General features: G+C 59.3%; 1 protein-coding gene across 1 annotated transcript in view; it reads left to right on the top strand.

Moving 5' to 3' along the window:
• The window catches only part of EFCAB6 (EF-hand calcium binding domain 6), a gene marked incomplete at its 5' end in the record, with an annotated part of 176,794 nt that overhangs the window by 119,952 nt on the left and 32,620 nt on the right, over positions 1-24,222 (top strand). The window contains 6 exons of the mRNA XM_080660273.1: positions 489-622; positions 1,585-1,817; positions 8,768-8,864; positions 14,273-14,391; positions 16,298-16,525; positions 19,974-20,129. Of these exons, the coding sequence (XP_080516399.1) occupies positions 489-622; positions 1,585-1,817; positions 8,768-8,864; positions 14,273-14,391; positions 16,298-16,525; positions 19,974-20,129 (967 nt within the window). The remainder of the gene's footprint in view (positions 1-488; positions 623-1,584; positions 1,818-8,767; positions 8,865-14,272; positions 14,392-16,297; positions 16,526-19,973; positions 20,130-24,222) is intronic.

Genomic DNA, 24,222 nt, shown 5'->3' with positions numbered 1-24,222 from the left:
GGCGCAGAGGCGGGGGATCCAGTGCGGCGCAGAGGCGGGGGGATCCAGTGCGGCGCAGAGGCGGGGGGATCCAGCGCTGGCGCAGAGGCGGGGGATCCAGCGCTGGCGCAGAGGCGGGGGGATCCAGCGCTGGCGCAGAGGCGGGGGGATCCAGCGCTGGCGCAGAGGCGGGGGGGGGGATCCAGCGCTGGCGCAGAGGCGGGGGGATCCAGCGCTGGCGCAGAGGCGGGGGATCCAGTGCGGCGCAGAGGCGGGGGATCCAGTGCGGCGCAGAGGCGGGGGATCCAGTGCGGCGCAGAGGCGGGGGGATCCAGTGCGGCGCAGAGGCGGGGGGATCCAGTGCGGCGCAGAGGCGGGGGGATCCAGCGCTGGCGCAGAGGCGGGGGATCCAGCGCTGGCGCAGAGGCGGGGGGATCCAGCGCTGGCGCAGAGGCGGGGGATCCAGCGCTGGCGCAGAGGCGGGCCTCTGACCTACGCGATCGTTTCAGGAGCTAAAACGAATGGACTGCAAGTGACTGAGCCTCAGACCTCAGTTCTTCCAAAGAACAGCCTGGCCAGCTACTTCATGACCGCTGAGGAGTGCCTGAAGCTTCTGCCCCAGAGACTGAGGGAAAACTTCCCGGTAAGCGCGGCCTGGCTCCCGCCTGGCTCAGCTGGCCACCGGCCGCTCTGCCGCCTGGGCTGTGACCCCCGAAGCCCACCTTGTCCGGCTCCTCCCAGGACACAGCGCTCCCTCCACCTCCTGGGAGGAGCTGCATCCCCTCGCCTCCCTGCGGCCCTTCCCTGAGGTCCGTACACAGCGGTCCTGGGCCTCTCTTTGGGGTGATGGGGCAGGTGGTCCTGGGCCTCACTTTGGGGTGATGGGGGCAGGGCTATATAGGCCTCACTTTGGGGTGATGGGGGCAGGGCGGTCCTGGGCCTCACTTTGGGGTGATGGGGGCAGGGCGGTCCTGGGCCTCACTTTGGGGTGATGGGGGCAGGGCGGTCCTGGGCCTCACTTTGGGGTGATGGGGGCAGGGCGGTCCTGGGCCTCACTTTGGGGTGATGGGGGCAGGGCGGTCCTGGGCCTCACTTTGGGGTGATGGGGGCAGGGCGGTCCTGGGCCTCACTTTGGGGTGATGGGGGCAGGGCGGTCCTGGGCCTCACTTTGGGATGATGGGGGCAGGGCGGTCCTGGGCCTCACTTTGGGGTGATGGGGGCAGGGCGGTCCTGGGCCTCACTTTGGGGTGATGGGGGCAGGCGGTCCTGGGCCTCACTTTGGGGTGATGGGGGCAGGCGGTCCTGGGCCTCACTTTGGGGTGATGGGGGCACGGGCTATATAGGCTTCACTTTGGGATGATGGGGGCAGGCGGTCCTGGGCCTCACTTTGGGGTGATGGGGGCACGGGCTATATAGGCCTCACTTTGGGATGATGGGGGCAGGCGGTCCTGGGCCTCACTTTGGGGTGATGGGGGCACGGGCTATATAGGCCTCACTTTGGGGTGATGGGGGCAGGGCTATATAGGCCTCACTTTGGGGTGATGGGGGCAGGCGGTCCTGAGCCGTGGCGGAGCGGGGAGGGCTCTGACGGGCGCTCTGTTGCAGAACCTGTACGCGGCCTTCTTCCGCATGGACACCAACAGGGACGGCATCGTCAGCATGCAGGACCTGCACAGGCTGCTGGAGCACCTGCTCTTCAACCTCAAAGACGACCAGTTCGAGCGCCTCGTGGCCCTCCTGGGCTTGAGGCTCAGCGTCACGTTGAATTTTCGGGAGTTTCGCAATCTGTTTGAGGAGACCCCACCCACAACAGACGACCCGCCTCAACGACTCATCAGGTAAGAAGACGGCGCAGTTCGGCGTCGGCCCCCTCTGCCGCCTTTGCCAACACCTGGTCCGCCTTTCCGCTGCCCACGGGGCACAAAGGAGGCAGCCGCCTCCCCGAGCCATCGTTCCGTCCTCTTCTTAGTCAAACCCCCTAAGAGTAGCGTTCAGGGCAGGACGCCTGGACACGCAGGCGCAGAGTAGAAGACACCCGACGGACCCGATCTCACTGTCACTCGTCGCGCTCTGACGGGAGCTGTGCATGCGCTAGATGGGGTTCCTTCTATAAATCGGGGCTCAGCGGTGCCGACGGCTCTGGGAGATGCAAGGACCCCTTCCAGCCCTTTCCCAGCCACGGCCACTCCCCAGGCGCCGTCCACCCCAGGCCAGCCTCGCGCAGCCAGGAGGAGGGCCCCGGCTCCCCGTCCCCTCGGTTTCCTTGATGAGAGCACAGACCCCAGGTGGTGACAGGCCCCCCGTCCTCCCTGGGCGTCACCGTCGGCTCCCGCTGGGACCCGCTGAAGGTCATCACGAAGGAACGGAGTGGCCGCTCGGCCCGCCTTGGCCAGCCGTTAGGAGTACAACGCCAGTATCTGAAGGTTGCTGTCCCCGTGATAACAGGGAGGTGTGTTTTCTGCTACAACGATATGACACTGTGCCCGGCGGGAGCCCCACGCCCGTCACGGCCACTGAGAGCCTCGTCCAGGCTGCAGGAAGCCCCGTGGCGGCGCACATTCGCCTCCGGCACGTGCTGGGTCTGTTTGCTGCGGCCCGGACGGCAGGCAGGAGAGATGACACGAGCCTCTTCCTGAGGGAGACGTGCCCGCGCCGCCACCTGCTTCTAGCTGCTCGGCTCCCGGGCGCGCTCACGGGAGCCCTGATTGCTTCACAGGAACCCACACAAAAGCTCGTCCTCAGAAGGAGTTTTCTGGAGAACGCATGCAGAATGAGCAGGAGCATTTCCAGCACAAAGCGCCATCTTCCCGTTCAAATCAGTCCGCTTCTTCCTTGTCTTCTCTCATTCATTCGTCAGATGTTCCCTGAGGCTGAGTGTGTGCCAGACGTTGCCCCGGGACAGGTGCTGCCAAGACGAAGGAGACGAACACTCGCTCTGAGGGGCTCACGGTTGAATGTGGGGCCCGTGCAATAGAAAGACCTCCACTCGGTTCCCGGTGTCTGAGTGCCACGGGACAGCCTGCGAGGGCGCCGGGGAAGGGGGGCATTTGAGCGGTGTCTTGCGGTGTGAGTACGAGTTTTCAGGTTCAGCTGCCAGAACGTGGTTCAAGGCCAGGGAACAGCATTTGCAAAATCACAGAGGTGGGAGCACATTCAGGAAACGGGAGACAGTGTGTGCGCAGGAGCAGTGGGCATGTGGGGTGCAGTGAGAGGCGGCAGGGTTGGGGCATGGCAGGGGGCTTGTTGGGAGAGGCGGCAGGGGCGGGGGGAAGGGAGGGGGCTTGTTGGGAGAGGCGGCAGGGTTGGGGCATGGGAGGGGGCTTGTTGGGAGAGGCGGCAGGGTTGGGGCATGGCAGGGGGCTTTCTGGGAGAGGCGGCAGGGTTGGGGGCATGGGGGGGCTTGTTGGGAGAGGCGGCAGGGTTGGGGCATGGGGGGGGCTTGTTGGGAGAGGCGGCAGGGTTGGGGCATGGGGGGGGCTTGTTGGGAGAGGCGGCAGGGTTGGGGCATGGGGGGGGCTTGTTGGGAGAGGCGGCAGGGTTGGGGGCATGGGGGGGCTTGTTGGGAGAGGCGGCAGGGTTGGGGCATGGGGGGGCTTGTTGGGAGAGGCGGCAGGGTTGGGGCATGGGGGGGCTTGTTGGGAGAGGCGGCAGGGTTGGGGCATGGGGGGGCTTGTTGGGAGAGGCGGCAGGGTTGGGGCATGGGGGGGCTTGTTGGGAGAGGCGGCAGGGTTGGGGCATGGGGGGGCTTGTTGGGAGAGGCGGCAGGGGCGTGGGACGGGGTGTGTGGAGGAGGAGGCAGGGGCGGGGGGGGGACATGGGGGAGGAGGCATGGGTGGGGGCATGTGGGGGAGGCCTGGAGACCAGGGCAGTGGTGAAGGGGCTCGAGTGCCAGGGTGAGGAGTCCATTGGTGGCAGGAGAGGGTTTGTGTCGTGGACTGGGGGTGACATTGGGCTGTGGGATGAGCCTGGAGCAGCCCCAGAGCAGGGGATGGACGTGAAGGAGAAGCCGGAGCCCGGGGGCACCCGGCGTGGCTCCTCGACGCCCACCAAGGTGCCGCTCTAGGAAGCCGAGCCCTCCCCCCCCCCCACCCCCCGCCGCCAGACCTGTGCCTGCGCTTCAGGAGGACGAACCCTGTACTCCCCAGCCCCCGCGGGCATCGCTGTCCGACTCCAGGTGAAGGAATTGGGGCTGAAGAAGAGTTAGCGAAGAACAGTTAGCAACTTGCCCGGACGGCGGGTGGCAGGGCGAGGGTGAGCCCAGGGTGCCTGTCGGAGGGGCTGCTTTCTCTGCCTGGAGACCCACCCTCTCACCTCCCCACCCTCTCACCTCCCCACCCTCTTCCCTCCCCAGCCTCTCACCTCCCCACCCTCTCCCCTCCCCACCCTCTCCCCTCCCCACCCTCTCCCCTCCCCACCATCTCCCCTCCCCACCCTCTCCCCTCCCCACCCTCTCCCCTCCCCAGCCTCTCCCCTCCCCAGCCTCTCCCCTCCCCACCCTCTCCCCTCCCCACCCTCTCACCTCCCCAGCCTCTCCCCTCCCCACCCTCTCCCCTCCCCAGCCTCTCCCCTCCCCACCCTCTCACCTCCCCACCCTCTCACCTCCCCAGCCTCTCCCCTCCCCACCCTCTCACCTCCCCACCCTCTCACCACCCCAGCCTCTCCCCTGCCCCCCTCTCCCCTCCCCAGCCTCTCCCCTCCCCACCCTCTCACCTCCCCACCCTCTCCCCTCCCCACCCTCTCCCCTCCCCACCCTCTCACTGCCCCAGCGGGGCCTGCCCACCCCTTTCAGGACGCCACCTGCCCTCTGGGGCCCTCTGCCCGCCTGAGCAGTCCCTTCCCGCGGGCAGCACAGGAAGCAGGACTCGGAAACCCTCAGGCTTGGTCATGCTGTAGAGAGGAAGACGTCTTGGCTGCCTATGCAAACCCTTTCACGTTAGGGTGTGTGAATGCTAATCAGGGCGCTGGGCCATCACCCTGTCTCCCTTCTCCGCCACCCTGCCTTCCCGTCGCCCTGTATGAAGCACGCCTCCCGGCCGTTGGTCTGACAGCCCGCGCCCCAGCCCGCTTTGGTGCGTGTGTATCGGAAGCGGTGAAGCAACATGGCACGCGTCTTCGGTGTGGGTAGCCTCAGGTGAAGCCTGCCTGAGCCGTGGGTGCCTCCCCGCCGGCAGCACGGAGAGAGCAAGCGGCCGTGTGCGTTTCCTCCAGCGCAGTGGGCCTCACGGACTGCTTCTCCATCCCTCTGGCCGGAGAGAGAATCTCGGTCGTAGGGTCCCGGTTTGGGCACCAGGAGAGCCGGGCTGGCCCTGGCTCCGGCCTGGAGAGTAAAAAGAGACATAAACAGGGTTTCCCCCACCTTCCTTGTGCTGCAGGGGCCGCCTGCCTGGGCCTGTCTCTGCCCGTCCACGGCACAGTCCCAGAACTAGGACGCCCTGGGCCCTGCGCGGGGGTGTGGGAGGAAGAGCGCCGGACTCACCCCGCACCAGCCTCAGCCCGCACCAGCCTCCCGTGTTTGCGTCTCGTGTCCTCGGAGCGTTAGGGCTGTGTTCTGTCCAGAGCTGCTCCTTGTCCTCAGTGGGCGAGGAAGGCAGGTGTGTCTCCTGCCCCCGCGACCAGAGCTTGCTGTCCCGGGATGCTGCTCCCGAGACCCCCCGCCACTCCCTACCCCCCCCCCCGAGCCACGCCCTAGCCTTCCTGGCTGTCGTCCCTCCGTCCGTCATTCCCTGCCACGTTCAGTCGCTGGAGTGACGGGGTCCACTCCTCCTGTGTTGCTGTCAGTTCCCCGCCGGCCGTGGAGCTCCTTGGCCACGGGGCTCTGTCCACGCTGCTCGTCACGCCGGCCGAGGCCTGAGGCTTGCTTGTGTCTGTGCCCGAGTGACTGGCTGATGGGAAGTCTGGCTCTGATGTCAGGACCCAAAGACCCAGCTGTAGGAGAGGCAATGGGTAACTTCAGGAAAGGCTGTAGAGAGAGGAGACAGTATATAAAACGGAGAAAGGGAGGGAGGAATGGGAGGTCAGAGGCCCCTGGTGGAAGCATGGTCACTAAGAAAACCAAGGCCATGGACTAGAAGAGGCCTTGGGAAGTGGGGGGACACTGTTTGCACAGGCGCTGAGATGGGGAGGGAGGGAGGTGTGGATGCGCTGACCTCGCCGCCCAGGGTCTCCCCGAGAGCACTTGGGGGGGGTCCAGGTGAGTCCCCTGGGTGCAGGTGGGGTTAAGGAAGAGCCTCAAGGTGAAGGCCGGGGACTGGGCATCATTCGGGACCATGAAAAGGCAGCATAGTCCCGCCCGCTGCCAGCGCCTCCGGCGGGCAGGGTGAGAGCGGGTCAGCCTGGCGGGCAGGGTGAGAGCGGGTCAGCCTGGCTGGCCTTGGAATTCCGTGTGTGAGGTCCGGTGGGCAGTTGGGGAGAGATGCAACGGAAAAGCAGGTGAGCGGACAGGCCTCGTGGGCCAGGGTGTGGGTACCAGCGTCGAGGAGGCCGAGGGACCGTGCGAGGGGAGGGCCTCTCAGGAGAGTAAATGAATCCGGGTAGAAGGAGAGAAGGTCAAGGCCTGGGGGCCAGGAGAGCGGAAATCACGCCGACAAGGCCAGGCCGGGCGCTGTTCCCCCCAAGGCCACGCCGAGATCACGAAGGCCAGCGGGGAGACGGGCAAAGTGTCACACGCAACAGGAAAGTCAGCAGAGGCCCAGACTGGGCAAGACGGAAGAGACGCGATTCAAGACTGGAACAGGGTCTCACTAAAGAGGGGGGTGCCTCGGCGGTTCCCCGCGTGCCCCGCAGGCTCTCACCTGGCCGTCTCAGCAGTGACAAGGGCGCAGGGAGAGCCCCCCCCCACCCCAGCTGGGCCTCGGCACCTGCCCACAGAGAAATCGCAAGGATGTTGGCCTGCCGGCCCGTGGAGGTCGTTTCCGTAATTCACGGAGGAAACGCTGCTTCGCCAAGGCCTTCCCATGTGACGCAGCGACAGTAGCGCCGTGTGGGCTTCCGGCCTGATGGTCACCAGGAGCTCGGTGAGCCGCTGGGAGCTGGGCCCCATCGGCACAGGAGTGTGGGCACGAATGTCCTAGAAGGCACCGGAACGAGGACTTATCACTCCCCCCGCTCCCCCCTTGGGTGAGGAGCAATATTACTGCTGAGTTTGCAGATGCTCATAGCGGTGACCTGGCTGCCGCTTGCTCTGAAGTGTGCGGGTAGTGGGACGTGCCAGCAGCGCCGTCGGGCAGGCAGGAGCGCAGGCTCCGCTCCCCGGGCCCAGGGCCGCACTGCAGTCCTCGGCGCTGCCGCCCGTCCAGGGAACGAACTGCTGTGGACGAGGCTCCTGAGCGCAGCGCCACCCAAAGGCGGCCCCGCGCCTGCGAGTGTAGGTGCAACGGATCTCCTCCTGGGAGGAGTGACGCTGAAGGGGGCCCCAAAGAGGTGGTTTGGGGTACAGAGGAGAAGGTGATGAGCAAGGCTGGGCTGGTGGGAATGCCGATGCCGGCCCTGCCTGCTCCGTTCCCGCAGCTCCCACCTCCAGACCGCAGCCTCTGCGGCAGGGACAGCAGCCCAGCGCTGTGGTGCCAGCCCGGACACCGCCGGCCGTGGGGTTCAGTGTCGTCATCCCCGGGACCTGTGCTCCCGGCCTGCGTCTCAGGCAGAGAGTCCCGGTCACAGCGGCGCTGCGGAGGGTCACCCAGACCGCCGTCCCCGCCGCGGGGCACAGGCATTGCTGCGTGTTCTCACCTGGGAGCACGTGGGTGGTTTGCCGCCCCAGCCTGGTTGTCCTGGGCCCCTCAGAGAAGTTCACGGGAGGGTCTCCAGGGGCCTCAGTCGGGCCCCCTCCTGTTCCCCGCAGGCAGGAGCCTGTAAGGAAGTGCGGGCCGGCATGCGCGCACGTGGCCGCAGGTCAGGGAACTGCCCGTGATGGGGGTGCAGGGAAAGGGCTGCGGGTGCGGACCTGGGTGTCGGGGAGCGCAGGTCCCCAACGGAGTGACAGGTGCCGCTGGGCCAGGCACCTCCCAGGAGAAGTCTGAGGGCGTGACAGGTCTCACACGCCCCTACCTGGTTTTGGGGAGTAAGAATCCAGGCACCCCGCCTTCCTTCAGCCTCAGCCTTCGCTGCGCCTCGCTGTGGCGTCGCCGAGGCGGGAGCACAAGCTCTTTTTTAGTTATTTATTTTTTATTCTTTTAACAATTCAGAGAGGGAGAGACAGAAACATAAACATCAACCCGACACGTGCCCTGCCCGGGAATCAAGCCGCGACCTCCTGGATCACAGGGTGACGCTCAACCATGGAGCCACGCCCGTCGGGCCACAGGCTTTCCTTGGCTCGCGTCCTCCTGGGCATAAGTCCCCAGCCGGTGACAGTGCCGCCTGCAGCCTCGCTTTGCGCCTGAGCTGAGGCAGGAGTCTGCGAGGCGCTGCCCCGTCGTCCCCCATCATTGCCTCAGTCCGAACTGTCACAGCAACACGTGACCCCAGAAGTAAAGCTTTCAGCTGTTTTCTTCAGCAGACACCAATGCACGCTGCGTTTTCCCTGGGAGGAGAGATGAGCCTGTCTGTCTTGTGAGCTGCAGAGAAAGTTTAATCGCATTTATCTGAAAATAAACGTGGACTTACCACATTTAATAAGACTTCCCTAACGTACAGCTGGGGCGATAAGACCGTCTTTTAAGAATTAAGTTAGACCAGGTGTGGACCAGGACGCGAACGGGATCTCTGAAACGGGGGGCAGGGGACCCCTTGGGAGGTGAATGCGCCCATTGCATGTAAGCACAGCTACTTACTGATTTATTTTTCTTTTAAGACAAAAGCAGAAGGTCACAGATTCAGAACTAGCTTGCGAGCAGGCTCACCAGTACCTTGTCACCAAAGCAAAAAACAGGTGGACAGACTTGTCTAAGGTAAGAGCGCCGTCTTTTCCTTGGAGGAGAGGACATCTTTCAGGTTCCGAGATCACTGGGTGACCAAGCCATCAGATCCGGCCCCTGAGACGGTCGGGGGACGGCATTGCACCCCCCATGCCATGGGGCCTTGTAGTCTGAAATACTTTCAAAACAGACGCTCACACTCACGGGCAGTCGCGGCGTGGAAAAACCAGTAGCTGTGGGAGTCACAGGGCCGGGAATTCCTGGCTTCGCCTCAGGTTTGGCACAAATTAAAAACTCCAGTGAGACGTGTGAGGCTGTCATGCTTCTTTCACGCGGTGATGAACCCGCGTTTTATACAGCACCCCCTCCTGTGCTGCCCAGATGGCGGAAAGCCCTTTGAGGGTGAGCGCCCTCCCTGTGTTGGATGGGAAACAATGTAACCACTACAGCGACCCCTGCAGGCCGCAGACCGAGTGCGCCACCCATGGCCTCACTTGGAAAGTATCCTTAAACTACTGGCGGCCGTCTCTCCTGAAGCTTGTCCCCACTCTGTTTCATTTGGTCATTTCTTCCTGTGTTTGCTGTGTCTTGGCCTGTGCCCAGGTGAGGGTGGCTCTGTGAAGTCCTTCTCAGTTCCTGGGCTCCCTGTCCCCTCTCCCCGTCCCCTTTCCCCCATTCCCAGCCCCCCTCTCCCTAGTCCCCTCTCTCTAGTCCCCTCTCCCCTGTCCCTATCCCCTGCCCCATCCCCTATCCTCTGTCCCCGTTCCCTATCCTCTGTCCCCATCCCCTGTCCCCACCCCCTGTCCCCTGTCCCCACCCCCTATCCCCTGTCCCCACCCCCTATCCCCTGTTCCCACCCCCTGTCCCGTTCCCATCTCCTATCCCATGTCCCAACCCCCTGTCCCCTCTCTCCATCCCCTGTCCCCTGTCCCCATCCCCTGTCTCCATCCCTTGTCCCCTGTCCCCTGATCCTGTCCCCACCCCCGTCCCCATCCCCTATCCCCATCCCCTGCCTCCTATCCTCATCCCCTATCTCTGTCCCCATCCCGCCCCACCCCCTGTCCCCTGTCCCCTATCCCCTGACTCCATCCCCTCTTAGGAGAGCCCACTGTGCCTCACGCAGCTCGCCGGCCAGGGAGGGGACCGCTGATGAGAAAGGCAGTCACAGAGCCGACGGGCGCTGTGGGGAAGAGGACAGGCTGATGGAAAGTGGCCGGGGCTGCAGGCAGAGGTCCATGTCCCGCCTGCAGTCCCTCCTTCTTGAACCACTTCCTCTGGCCCCACACACTCCTCCGGCGGGTCCCCTCCTGGCCGGCTTGACCTCCTCCCTCTCGGTGGACCCCCCTCCTTGGCGGTGTGTCCACACTCAGGCCCACAGCACTCGTGGCCCCAGTTCTGCAGATCCCCAGCCATGTGGGGTCTGGTGGGGCCCACGCTGTGCTGCCAGGTAACCCCCCTCTCTGGCACTGGGCGGGCAGGGTGTGGGGAGGGAGGGAACACAGGGTGACAGAGGAAGGGCGTCTTTGGAGGGAGGGAAGGGAGCCGCTTTGTCCGGAATGGAGCACAGCCCACACGTGGCCCCGCTCTGGGCCGCAGGGCTGAAGGACCCTGTCCGTGCCGTCCCTGCATGGGGCACCCGCCACTCCTTGGCTTACGTGGAGTGAAGCTCTGGAGGAGCTGGTGCTGGGCTCTGAACCTGCAGACGGGACGAGTTATGCCGTGCCGTGCCGTGCCGCCCGGGGACAGCAGGGGCGGGTCATGCCTGGCCCCCGCTCTGGGCTTCTGGCCTGTGGCGTGTGTAGGTCGTGAAAGTGATCGAAGGCCTGGAGTCGGCCTCCCCTCTGCTGCACCGCTGTTGGGGCTCACCTACCAGGGCCCGCTGACCCCCGGAAGGATGCAGGACTCGGCCTTGAGTCATCTTCACAGTCACCTGGCGGCCCAGCCTGGCTCCGCCCTGGGCAGCACAGCTGAGTCCTGGGAGACGCAGGAGCCGTCCCAGGGGCAGCTAATAGGCTCACTTCTAGTGAAGTGTTTTCAGGAAATAAGTTCATCGGTTTCTTCAGTAAACATTATTATGAGCTCACTGCGCACTGTTGCAGGGTGTGAAAGCCACAGAGACAGAAAGACAGGATTGTGCCTGCACAGACGGGGGGTGCAGCAGGGGCGTTGGGGTTGTGCACACTGCAGTGGGGGCTTTCCCACGGTGGGGCTCCAGGAGGGAGAGGCCACCGAAAGGACCGCAGGTGCTGGGCAGGGTGGGATGCGGAGGCTGTCGGGACTGAACCAAGGCCAGGCCCGGGGGACTGCCCGCATGGAGGGCTGCAGACAGTTCAGCAGGGACGTGTCCAAGGGCTCGACCGGGCAGTTTGCAGGGCGAGGCAGGCAGGGGACAGGTCCCAGCAGGCCTCACGGGCAGTAAGCTTTTGTTGTTGTTGTTAAATTGCAGTAAATTCACAACATAAAATGACATCTTAGCCATTTTTAAGCCACCCGTTTAGTGGTAATGAGTACACTCACATTGTTTTTAAAGGGACTTTGAAACCATCAAGACCTAATTTCTTGAAGCTTAGTTGTTTTTAAAGATGTGACTCTACAGTGGATACAATAACATATGTATATAATGATGCATATATAATGCTAGAGGCCCGGTGCATGAAATTTGTGCACAGGGGTGTGTCCCTCAGCCCAGCCTGCATCCTCTCCAATATGGGACCCCTGCCAACCTGATCACCCCCTAACCACTCCCCTGCCAGCCTGATTGATGCCTGATTGCTCCCCTGCTAGGCTGATTGCCCCTAACTGCCCTCCCCTGCAGGCCTGGTCACCCCTAACTGCCCTCCCCTGCAGGCCTGGTCACCCCTAACTGCCCTCCCCTGCAGGCCTGGTCACCCCTAACTTCCCTCCCCTATAGGCCTGGTCCCCCCCAACTGCTCTCCCCTGCAGGCTTGATCACCCCCAACTGCCCTCCCTTGCAGGCCTGGTCCCTCCCAACTGCCCTCCCCTACTGGTCTGATTGCCCACAACTGCCCTCCCCTGCTGGCCTGATCGCCCACAACTGCCATCCCCTACTGGCCTGATCCCTCCAAACTGCCCTCCCCTGCTGGCCATCTTGTGGTGGCTATCTTGTGTCCACATGGGGGCAGCCATCTTGTGTGTTGGAGTGACGGTCAATTTGCATATTACTCTCTTATTAGATAGGATGTGCACATCTGTGTCTTACAATGTACATAGCAGTAATGTATATGTATTCTTGAATGCGTTTAAGTTGTCACCATGTCCTGCAAATCATGTCCCCGTGTAACCAGCACCCGGACGGAGGAATAGAAGGTTTCCAGGGCTCCCTCTCCCCGTGCAGGGCCGGGCAGCACGTGCTCTGGCTTTGTGGCCACGGCCTTCAGTGACGCGGCTCAGCCACCCCACGTGGCCCCAGCGCCCTCCACGGCTTGTGTCTGTCCCTCTAGCAGATGTGGCAGTGTCTCCTGCACTCTAGTGAGCATTTGTGCAGCTTTCACCTTACCCGCCAGACGGGCTCCTTCCTGTGAAGCGTGCGCCTTTTTGCGGTTCTCACACCGGGCTGCCTGCCTCCTTCCCACCGGCCAGCCAGAGCCCTCGCTGTGGATGGCGGCGAGTCTTTCGTGGCGCCACGCGATGCGCGTGCCTGCTCCCAGTCTGTGCTCTGTCTGCACGCTTTTAAGGGCTGTCTTTTGAAATGGTAGTCCCTTTTACCATAGTGAGGTGTTCTGACATTTCCCAGTAGGTCTTGTTGAAGAAGCCAGGACGATAGTCCGCCTCCTCTCCTAGGCGCTTAGCACCTCACTTCCACGCTCGGGGCCTGCAGTCAGCACCCTTGTCCCTGTGTGTCATGAGGCAGGGGTCTGGCTCCCTACTTCCACACGGCGATCAGCCCTCCTCGCTCCATTCTCTGTAAAGCCCACCCCGTCCTGCCTCGAGGCCCTGGCAGTGTTCTGTCCTGTTGGTCCGTTGGTCCTGGCACCAACACCGCCTCCTCAGAGACACCGTCACGCAGTAACACATCCTGGTCTGCGGGGAGGCTAGCCCCTGCCCTCGCCCTCCAAGGGTTTCTGAGTCTGTTTGTCAGGTTCCACCAAGAAAGCAGTACCTGCTGGGGTGTTTGCTGAGAAATGGCACCTTTGCTATTTGGACTCTTCAATCCACGGTGAGTTGGAAGAGCTAGTTCCACCTATTTTGTATTTTTAGACTCTCCCCATCAAGCTTTAGACTTTCCTGTGTAGAAGTTCTGCCAGCATTCCTAAGGTTTATTCCTAGGACTTCCTATTTTTGATGCTATTTGTAAACGTTATTTTCTAAAATTCATTGTCTGTGTCTGAACCTAAAACCATGGACGGTTTTGCCTGTTGTCATGGGATCCAGAGTTCTTGCTGAATTCTTTTATTCTAAGTCTTAGAATCTAAGACTTCATTTGTGGACTTTCGTATTCCTGCGCATACAGTCAGCTCCTCTATGAACAATGATGGGGGGTTTTCTCCGGTCCCAGCGTCATCCCTTTCGCCCCTCTTTCTTGCTAACCCGCCCTGACCCGGCACAAGATGCGCCCTTGCCTCATTCCCGATCCCGGGGCGCTCCCGTCCTCCACTGCGCAGTGCTCGCCGAGGGCGGGGGAAGGGGGACGGGGAGGGCTCATGGCTGGTGGTCGGAAGCGGTGTAAGGCAGTGCTGAGTGCCAGGGGTACCTGCTCTTCTGGTGGTCCCCTCAAATCCCCGATAAGCCCCCAATAACCCCTCAGGGACATTAAAATGGCACCACAGCAGCTTGCCGTGATGCAGGGGGAGTCCCGCGTCCCTCATTCCCCTCCACAGCCGCTGCTCTGAGAGGTACCGCAGGAAGCCCGGCCACAGCCTCCTCCTCAGGCTCGGGGGGTGTGTGTGGCAGGTGGTGGGGGGGACTTTATTCTCATTGTTTAGAGCCCAGTTTGTCTGGCAGGAGAAGAGTCCAGGTCACACCTGAGACCACGCGCTCCCTGAGGCCAGCCCGCCGGCCCAGAGCCCTGTCCTGGGTGCTCTTCACCAGGCGTCCTCAAACCACGGCCCGCGGGCCACATGCGGCCCACCGAGGACATTGATCTGGCCCGCCGGGTGCGCTGCCTGTCCTGCTTAGCAGCCGATGCGTCCCGGGCCCGCAGTGCGCATAGGAATTTGTTCATAGTTGTTTTTTTTTAAACTATAGTCCGGCCCTCCAACGGTCTGAGGGACAGTGAACTGGCCCCCTGTTTAAAAAGTTTGAGGACCCCTGCACCTTCCGAGGGGAGAGATGAGGAGGCTGGGACCCGGGTGAAAGGTGGTTAAGCAGGTGGATGTGGAGGCCAATAGGTTAGGATATCCCAGAGATTGACAACGGGAAGCCTTCTGCACTGCCACAGAGCCCCGTGCTGTGCTGCTAAACGCCACCTCCTGATGTTGTAGAATTTTCCAGAAACCGATCATGAGGGCGCCGGCATTCTTCGTCGACGGGACATAAAGAACGCGCTGTACGGCTTCGACGTTCCCCTCACGCCGCGAGAACTGGAGAAGCTGTGGATGCGGTGAGTGGCACCGGCGCTGGCGCGCTCTTTCCCGGCCGGCTGCACATCAGCACCAACGTTCCGTCACTGCTGGGGGCGAGGAGGGAGCCCTGTCTGTCCTGGGCCCTGGGCCCTGGCTCCTGTGCCCGCAGCAAGCAGCCTGGTTAGCGAGCTGGCCTCGGGGCACGAGAACCAGGGGCAGCGCAGCCACCAGTCAGACGGGGTTCGTGGCCCAGGAGCCGGGAGTCACTGCCCCAGGCTCAGCTCTCCTGCGACTCAGCAGCCGCACAGCCTCCCCGTCACTAGCGATGGAGGCCAGAGTTGGACAGCAGCTCATAGACACGTGATTTGCTGGAAGAAAATAAGCTCTGGTCACGTGGAGTGGTCCCCCAGGGCCTCGGCAGCTGGTTACATTTTCCAGATGCGTCCTGGCTGTGGCTGTGGCTGTGGCTGCGCTTGCACCCGGCCCCATGGCAGCATCCCGGGCAGATGTCTGACACTCATTTCCACCTCCAGGTCCAGGTCCCTGTCTGAACCCCACCCCCCTCCGTACATGTGAGCGCTGCTGGCCCCCCCAGGGCCGCGTGTGCCTCGCACGTCCTCTGCGGGGCAAGCTCACAAAGAGCTTAGCCCTTTCCTAGCCCTTCATTTTTTCAAAGTGGAGGGCTGAAGTGTTGGCCAAGTTTAGAACTGGTGGGCTGTGTTGGGTCTAATTTAGCAAAGCAACTTGAGATTCTTGCAAAATCCTTCCTTTGTTTAGATCAGTTCCGACACAGGGCCAGTGCGCCCCCCATCCGTTTTCTTTCTCAGTAGGTTAGATCGTGGGTCCATCTGATGGCCAAGGGCTTGGGGCACAGCGGGCACATGCGTGGGCTCCCTTACAGACAAGAAAGTCAGCTGGTCGATGAATGCATTTTCTTCATTGTTACCCAGTGAAGACTGAGGCAAAGGGCTGGCTGTCCCGGAACTGGGGGTTCCGCGGTCCTTCAGCCTCTTGTCCCACAAGGAGCAGAGGGAGGCTCGCTCTGCACGGGAAAGCGCCCGCACTCCCACGCAGGCACCGCCCGCCACAGCCCGCGGAGAGTGACGCTGCGACCTTGTTTAAACACAGGCTTGGTCCTTGTGACTCGGAGTTCCTCGGAAATCGCACCCGCAAGTGCCACCTTTATTGGTTAGATGAGGACCAAGATCTTGCTGTTAAAATAAATAAGGCTTTTTTTTTCCCTTTAAAGAAAACTGGCAATGTGCCTTAACACATTTTATTTGAAGTAATTCTATTCGAATAATGTCGGGAGATAAAAGCCCTCCATTGTGCCTTTTTAAACGAATTATAACGCAGAAGAACTTCAGTAATAGGAAGTGACACAAAAGGTACGGAGCGTGATTCTTATCTCCCTTCCTCGCCGGTCTCTCTCCGTGGCCGCGTGGGACCAGCATCGCTTCAAAGGCAAGGCGGGGTTGACTCCCGCCGCGTTCACTTGCTGCGCCTTAAGCTTGAACGTGCTTTCCGAAGCTTTTCTTCTAACCCCAGCGTAGCTCCCTCCCGTGCGGCGCTCGGTAACAAGCTGCCGAGTGAATGGAAGGGCTGGTTGCCTTCCTGCGGGCACAGCGTGTTTCCATCAGTCAGCACGGCTGGCGAGCAGATTCGGTTGCCGTCTTTTGGGGTGGCCAGGACCACCTTGTATGGGGTGAGCCTTCTGTAGGACGAGCAGTGGTTTCAAACTCCCACGTGCCTGCGAGTGGCCTGGGGACTCGGTAAATGCAGGCTCCGAGCAGGGGCGGCCTGAGGCCCGAGGCCCGAGGCCCTGGTCACTGGCCCCCGGGCGAGCCGGTGCTGCTGGCCGGCAAAGCGCTGCGTGTGAGGGGCCGGGGCGCCCTGGCGGCACCATCAGAGCGGGGCACTGACCACATTTGCTCTTCTCTGCAGCTATGACACCAAGGGGAGGGGGCACATCACGTACCCGGAGTTCCTGCACCACCTGGGGATCACGTACTCGGCCGACGTGCACCGGCCCTATGCGGAGGACCGCTCCAACTTCATGGGCCACTTCACGAAGCCGCTGCCACAGGAGCCACCGCGGGAGCCACCGCGGGAGGAGCGCCCAGAGCAGCACCCAGCCCCGCCGCCGGGCACGGACACGGCCGAGCCAGCCAGGTGAGTCGGCGTGTCCCGGGCCAGGAGCTGCCGTCTGACCACCCACACCCGTAGCAGACGTCGTTCTGAGCTGCGGCCTCTGGGCTGGCGACATGACGAAGCTGCACGGTCACAGGGCCCCGCAGAGTGCCCGCCGTGCACCGGCCCGCCACTCGGAGACCTGTCCCTCTCAGGCATTTACTGCACGTGGCCCGGCCCTTCCCGGGCAACTAGGGTGCAGGGGCACAAAGACACGCCGGTCCCGGCCAGTGCCTGACACCAATAGGCGCCGGCGAGTATCTGTTGAATGGATGAGTGAGTGAGTCTCGGACTCAGTACTTCGATTTTAAGGACTTGATGCCAAAGAAAGAATGCAGGCGAGGCCCTCGGGTTAGCAGTGGGCAGCGAAGTGCGGCTGGTCCCAGTGCGTGCGCGGGCGGTGAAGTGCGGCCCCAAAGGGCACGAAACAGCTGCCGCCACGCAGCCTGGGCAGCCGGTGTGACCGAGGGCTGATGGGAAAGGCACTTGGACGGCAGGTCCGCGTGACGGCAGCGATGCCACGCGCAGGGCCTGCCGCGAGGCCCAGGAGGGGCGTGCAGAGGGTCCCGCCAAGTCGTGTTTGGATTGTGGGACCGGGAGGGTTCTCTTCAAAGGGGAAAGCCAGTGACCAATGTCGTACCTTAAACGTGTGTCACCTGGGAGCGGGCTTTGCCCTGTTTGAGTGACCACAGAGCTGGGGCAGATTTTCCTGGCCTGTCTCCGTCCTGGTCCCCCACCAGCACTGCCCGGGCCTGGGCTCTGCCCCCTGCCCCCTGCCCCCTGCCCCCTGCCGCCCGGGACTGTTTCACCCGCGTCCCGCTGTCACTTCAGCTCTGTCCCCCCCCCTCAGAGAGCCCGCGAGTGAGTGCGTGACTTGTTGCTGAAGAACCCCCAAAGTCAGTAAGAGGCCCAGCAGTGCAGAAATGAGGTGCCAGGGCCACGGGGGTGAAGGGGAAGGTAGCGTGCCGCCCCTGATGGGGAGGTGACTGAGTTATAAAGGGTGGAGTTAGAAAAGTAAGGAAAAAGTATGCATAAGATGGGTGTAAATCAAACATGCCCCAGCGCTAATGAAAAAGTGGGTTTATCTTCACCAGACAGGGCCGGCCTCATTACCACCCCTCCCCCGCCACGTGTGAGCACCGAGGTGGGAGGGAGCGCCCAGCCTCACTCCCTGCGGCCGCTCTTCCCTGCCCTCTGCCTGGGAGCCTGGGAGCTGGGGGGTTCCTGACGGCCAAGCCCAGCCAGCCGGCTGCCCTGCCCTCTCGCCTCCTCTGCGGGGTCAGCCTCCTGCTAGACGAGCCTGATTCCATTAAACCACAACCCACCTCTGTTTTCTCAGTGACGACACTGGCAGGTGGCCCCTTCAGACGGCCGCATCTAAATGCTGGTCCTCCAGGTCATCCCTAAGGTGCAGTGTTTCCGGGACTTTCCCCTTGTTTCTACGGACACTGATGAGACTGACAGACGGGAGTCGTGCTCAGTTCACGTGACCACTGTGGTATATTTGCCCCTTAAGCCTGAGGGAGTGAGTTTGAAGTGCCTGAACGCAGTTTTTTCACTTAGAGAAATCCTCCTTCCAACTCGGTGTGTTTCCAGGTCTTGCTTTTTCTTTGCCGGAGTCTGAGCTGAAGACTTGGAATCAGCGCCGCCCTGGGGTCCCGGCCGCCTCCTGGGCCAGTCCTAGAACGCAGAGCCTGGGCCGGCTCAGCCGCCTCCTCAGAGGCTGGGGGGGCGGGGGGGGGGGGCGCTGGTCGCAGTGGCCGTCCCGCTGGCCATGACACTGGCTTCCGTGTCACTGTTCAGACAGGAACCGGACGGACCCAGAGCAGCAGCAGTCACCCCGAGCGCAGCTCCCAGGCTTTCACGCTGCCGTGCGGCGAGCTGTGTGCTCTGAGCCTCGCTTAGGCTGTGGACAAGCGCGCTGCTCAGTGCGGCGGGAAAGGCTGGGGAGAGACCTGGTGGCCGAGGTGTGCCATCCACAACTACCCACGCTCTCTCAGTCCCATGCATTCTTTGTGGTCAGAGAACTTTCCTGAGAAGCGGAATCATAGCACGTTTAGAACTTGAGCACGTTCTGCAGGCAAACCAGCCTCTAGACTCGCAGGGGTGGGCAAACTGCGGCCCGCGGGCCGGATCCGGCCCGTTCGGCTGTTCTATCCGGCCCGCGGAGCTGAAAGAGCGGAGGGTTCTCTTGCTCTCCCCTCCGCTCCTTTACTTTGAATTTATATTAGTTCACACAAACACTCCATCCATGCTTCTGTTCCGGCCCTCCGGTCCAGTTTAAGAACCCATGGTGGCCCTCGAGTCAAAAAGTTTGCCCACCCCTGCTCTAGAGGGAGCATGCCCGCTGCCCCGAGGGCCCTGTCTCGTTCCTGTCTGTCCAGTGGGGTGACGGGGCCCCTCCCTCACAGGGCTGTTGGGAGGAACAAGGGGGCGGGCTCACAGCGAGGCCCGGGCCTGCCAGTTGCTTGCACAGAGGGTGGCAGTCTCTAACAACAAAGTGCCTGATCCCAAACGAGGGTCCCTGGGCCTTCCCTCTGCTGACTCTGACTGCCCTCCCCTCCCTGCTACCCCGCCAGCGCAGCTGCCCTGGGGCCTTGGCGCCGGCTGGCCCTGGCCCCCAGCGCTGCTGTGCCCAGGTAGCTGCCCGCCAACTCCTTCAGCTCAGTCTTGCTCCTGGGCCACATTCCCGGTGACACCTACCCACACCCTCTCCCACGGTGGCCACTCCCAGTCCTGCCCCCGGCTCTCTCCTGACCCACTAACCCCTGTGCAGGGCGGGCACGGATGCCTTCAGTGCCATCTGCCCTGCCCGCTGGAATGTAACTTGTAGGGGCCACTCGGAGTCACTGGGTGTACCCCGGTGCCCACAGCAGTTTCTGGCAGTAGGTGCCCAGGGAGCTTTCCTGGGGGAATACCACATCTGTATAGAAACCACCGCGTTTTCATTCCTGGCCCCATTCTCACAGCACTGGTTCTAGTAACGAGATAAGACTGGGTCCCTCCTGCGCAGTCTGGCTGGTGATGATACTGTGACAGGCATGCACACGTACACCTCTCTCCGTAAATGTCGCATCAAGGCTGCAAAGCAGCTTCAGAGTCAGTTCTTTTTTTTAAAAATAGATTTTTATTGATTTCAGAGAGAAAAGGAGGGAGAGAGAGATAGAAACATCAAGGATGCGAGAGAATCATTGATTGGCTGCCTCCTGCATGCCCCCTACTGAGGATCAAGCCCGCAACGTTCCCCAACTGAGAATCGAACCTGGGACCCTTCAGTCCATAGGCCAACGCTCTGTCCCCTGAGCCAAACTGGCCAGGGCCAGAGCCGGTCCTTAACGAATCACCGATCGTCACATTGGGGCGATGGTGAAACCCTCGCCTAAGGAGGTGCTTGTTTCCCTGTGGGCGCCTGACCTGTGTTCTCCTTCAGGGAGAAGCTGAAGGACCACTGTGAAGACATCAGGAAGGCGCTGACCAAGCTGGACACGTGCGGCGGCGGCTCGGTGTCCCTGTGCCAGCTGCAGAGGGCGCTGCGGGACAGCGGCTGTCCCCTCAAGGAGGCGGAGCTGGCCGAGCTCCTGGGCAGGTTTGCTCTCCCTGGCTGGCCCGTTCGAGGAAGGAGTCGGTGGCTTTCCTTTCTCCTTCTCTGTCCAAACAGACTCGACGTTGAAATGACCCCCACATCTCCCTTTGGCCCGGCTACATTCTAATGGGCTTGCGTCGCCCTGAAGCAAAAAGAAAAAGCAGCTTAAATGCTTAGTGTTCCCTGATGTGTCAGCAGCTTAAGCACCCTTTTTAACGTTCGTTCTTATTTTACCCGAGTTCTGCCTGCGCTTCGGCAGGCATCCGGTAGCTCCACGGGGCCACTGTCCTCATGTCCCCTCCCCGGGGCCAACTCCCAATGCTTACGTGACATCTTTTGGTGCTTAACTTCGCGTTTCGGAGGGACGGGTTGTATAGCTGCTTCTTGAGTTTGTGCTGTTAGGCTGTGCCTGTTGACTTCCAAGCAGGAAGGTACGCATTTAACGCTTTTTCACCGTCACCTGCCACCAGCCACCTCTCCCACAGCCTCCACTCCACCCCCCACGGAAACACACGCAAACATGTCTCCACAGGTGTTACTTTTCCCATCTGCTGCTTCCCGGTTTGGGGGAGACCAGTATTCAGGGCTTGTATTATTGTGATTAGCTGATCACTTTTCCTTTTCAATGGAGCATCTTGTTTTCCCTGGAGTTAATCTTATTTTCTCTGTTTCTTACGTTTCCATGTGGTTGTTATCAGTAATTAAACCCCTAACTCACCCCACTTAGGAAATCTCTCTCTTTCCATGGTTTTTCTACAGTTTGCAGTATCCTGGTACACGAACAAGTAGCCTAAGTCAGTTTCAACCAACATGATGCCGGCTCCTGGGTGGGCAGTGACTTATGACAGAGATTTCCAGATCCTTCCTCCTGTCCCTTATGACCCGCTGTCCTTCACCTTCGCACTTATCCACAAGCTGTGATCACCCAATGCATTGTTACTACTTAGAAAAATCATTGTCAGGTCAACTGAGAGTTAGGAAAGTAAAAGACGTTGTTTCACGTTCGTTTATTCCTTCTCTGATGCTCTTCCTTTCTTTATGTGGATCTGAGTTTCTAACTTACATGACTTTCCTTCTCTCTGAAGAATCTCCGTTAGCATTTTTCGAAGGGCAGGGCAGCTGGTGATGAATTCCTGAGGTTTATGTTTGCCTGAGATAGTCTTTATTTTCCTTCACTTCTAAAGGATAATGTCACTGGATATAGAATTCTAGGTTGCTGATTTTTTTCTTTCAACACTTTAATTATGTCATTCCACTCTTTTCTTGCATGATTTCTGATGAGAAGTACCATGTAATTCTTATTTTTGTTCCTTTGTAGGTAAGGTTTTCCCTCCCTTTGGCTTCTTTCAAGATTTTCTCTTTGTCTTCAGTTCTCTGCAGTTTAAATATGGCATGCCTAGGTGTTGATTTTTTGGTATTTATCCTGCTTGGTGTTCTCTGAACTTTCTGGATCTGTGCTTTCTGTCTGTTGTTAATTTTGCAAAATTCTTGGCCATTATTACTTCAGATGCTCTTTCTGCTCCTTTCTCTTTTTCTCTCCTTCTGGTATTCTAATTATGTGGATGTTACACTTTTTGAAATTGCCCCACAGTTTTATATTACATTCTGTTTCTTTTAACTTGTTTTTCCCTTTGAATTTCCATTTGGGAAGTTTTTATTAACACATTGTTAAGCTCAGTGATTTTTATCCTCAACTATGTCTGATCTACTGATGAGCCCATCAAAGGCGTTCTTCATTTCTATTGCCCTGCTTTTTAATTCCAGCATTTCCTTTTTAAAAATACATATATATTTTTATTGATCTCAGAGAGGAAGGGAGAGGGAGAGAGAGATAGAAACATCAATGATGAAAAGAATCATTGATCGGCTGCCTCCTGCATGCCCCACACAGGTGATCGAGCCCATAACCCGGGCATGTGCCCTGACTGGGAATTGAACTGTGATCTCCTGGTTCACAGATCGATGCTCAACCACTGAGCCACGCCAGCTGGGCTCCAACATTTCCTTTTGATGCTTTCTTAGCGTTTCCACCACTCTGCTGACATTATGCATTTGTTCTTGCAGGTTGTCTGCCTTTTCCATTAGAGCCCTTTATATATTAATCAGTTAATTTAAGTGTCCTGTCTGGTAATTCCAAAATGTGTCATGTCTAAATCTGGTTCTCATGCGTTTAGTGTGAGGTTTTATGTTGATGTGGGTAGGAATTAGGCTGTCCTTAATGTTGCTCTAGCTGTCCATTTCCTCCAGCATCCTTGTTTTTGTCCCTTATGTTTTTTGGGGTTTCCCTAGGAACTCCTCCTCAAATACAGTCTATGTTTTGTAGTTCTTTCCATTGAAACCCACTCTTACTAAGTTTGCTTCATGTTTATACTCTGATTTTATTGATAGGTTTTTTCCTGAAGTTTTTAATTTCCTGTTTGTCTTTCTTGCATTATTTGCCTTTATGTTACCTTGTCAAATAAAGACAAATGCAGACCAAGTAAAGAGAGACTTTATTTGAAAAGGCTATTGAAATAGGGAGGAAGGACTATGGTTATGGGGGAAGAAGGGCTATTGCAATAGGGAGGAAGGACTATGGTTATGGGGGAAGGAGGGCTATTGCAATAGAGAGGGGAGGACTATGGTTATGGAGAAAGGAGGGCTTTTGCAATAGGGGGTTTCCCTGACCAGGAAATCTACAAGCATCTCCAAGTGTAGGCATAAAGGCCTTTATGGGGAAGAATAAAGAAAGGCCTGAGTGTGGGGTAACGCGATGAGTGGGCAGTGTGACCAGACGCTGTGGCAGGAAATGTCTGTTCTGTGGTCAGGGTGTCCCGAGGGACCATGGCGGAGGGCCTGTTCCCCATCCCAGTGCTGACAGGGAAGCTTAGTTAAAGTTTGGTCAAGTCAATTTTGTCCATATTGGTCAGAGAGTGAAAGAAAGTTCAGGCAATCATTTCTAAACTAGGCGTTGGGAGGGCTGTGCCCACCTGGTCATGGGCAAACGTAGGAGGCTTTTCTGAGTCAGGTGGGAAAGCTGGTTCTTTGCCGTAAGCCGTGTCCAAGGACGTCAGGGGAGGGCGATTGGTTTAACCGTCACTGGCTTCCAGGAGCACAGGCTCAGGCAAAGCTCAATGTCCAGCTCCAGGTTCTCCTGCATCTGCCCCACTTCCTGTTCTCCCGGGCTCTTCCCCTGGTGCTCCATCCTAGCGCCTGGCCCTCCTCCTGTCCTAGGTCCGATGCCCAAGAGCCTCCCTGTCTGCCCCATCATGCTCCTGGGTTGGACCCCCCATTCCCAGCTTTTCACATCTCTCTCTTTCTTAACTTACATCCTTACTTTGCTGGAGTACTTCCTGACGTATTTCCTAAGAAAGAGTGGACGGGAAGTAAATGTTCTGAGTTCTTGTTTGTCTGAAAACTTTTAAATTCTTTTTCACACAGATTGATAACTTGTCTGAGCATAAAGTCCTAGGGAGGAAATTCTTTTCCCTTAAAATGTTGAAGACATTGCTCCATTGTGTTCAAGCTGTGAGAAGTCCCATGCTAGGGTGTGTGTGTGTGTGTGTGTGTGTGTGTGTGTGTGTGGAAAGAGAGAGGAGAGAGAGGGAGAGAGAGAAGGAGGACCGATTCATCTTCAAATGCCTTTGTGCTCTCTTCTTCCTGAGATAGGGTCTCCTCTCACTAAACCTGTTTCCAGCTGAACAGGAATTCATATGCACTCGATGAATAAATCATGGGAAAATAGCACCCGATAAATAATTAACTAAATGAGTATGAGAGTCTTTTAAAACACAGTGAGTCTCGGTGCATTTATAGACGACAGAAGGACTGTGGGATTTTTGTGGTCCACCTTTCAGTAGGGCGATCCCTTCCGTAGGGATTGAAACCTTAATGAGGGTCCCTGGCTCGGTTGCTTGTTTTTTCTCAAAGACCCCTTGATGAGAAACAGCTCCGTTATTTGTAATTATATGTAGATTATTCTTTTCTAGATCCAAAATAGATTTTTCTAAATAATACCAAGAAGATTAGCATATGCATTTGATTTTATTACTAAATTTTAATACCAAGTTGGCAGTTTACCCTGCTGATGAAATAGAGCTGATTACCCTCTCCCTGT

Source organism: Plecotus auritus (assembly GCF_963455305.1).
Source record: "Plecotus auritus genome assembly, chromosome: 3".
Taxonomy (NCBI): Eukaryota; Metazoa; Chordata; class Mammalia; order Chiroptera; family Vespertilionidae; genus Plecotus; species Plecotus auritus.
This window is presented reverse-complemented; position numbering and strand designations above follow the sequence as displayed.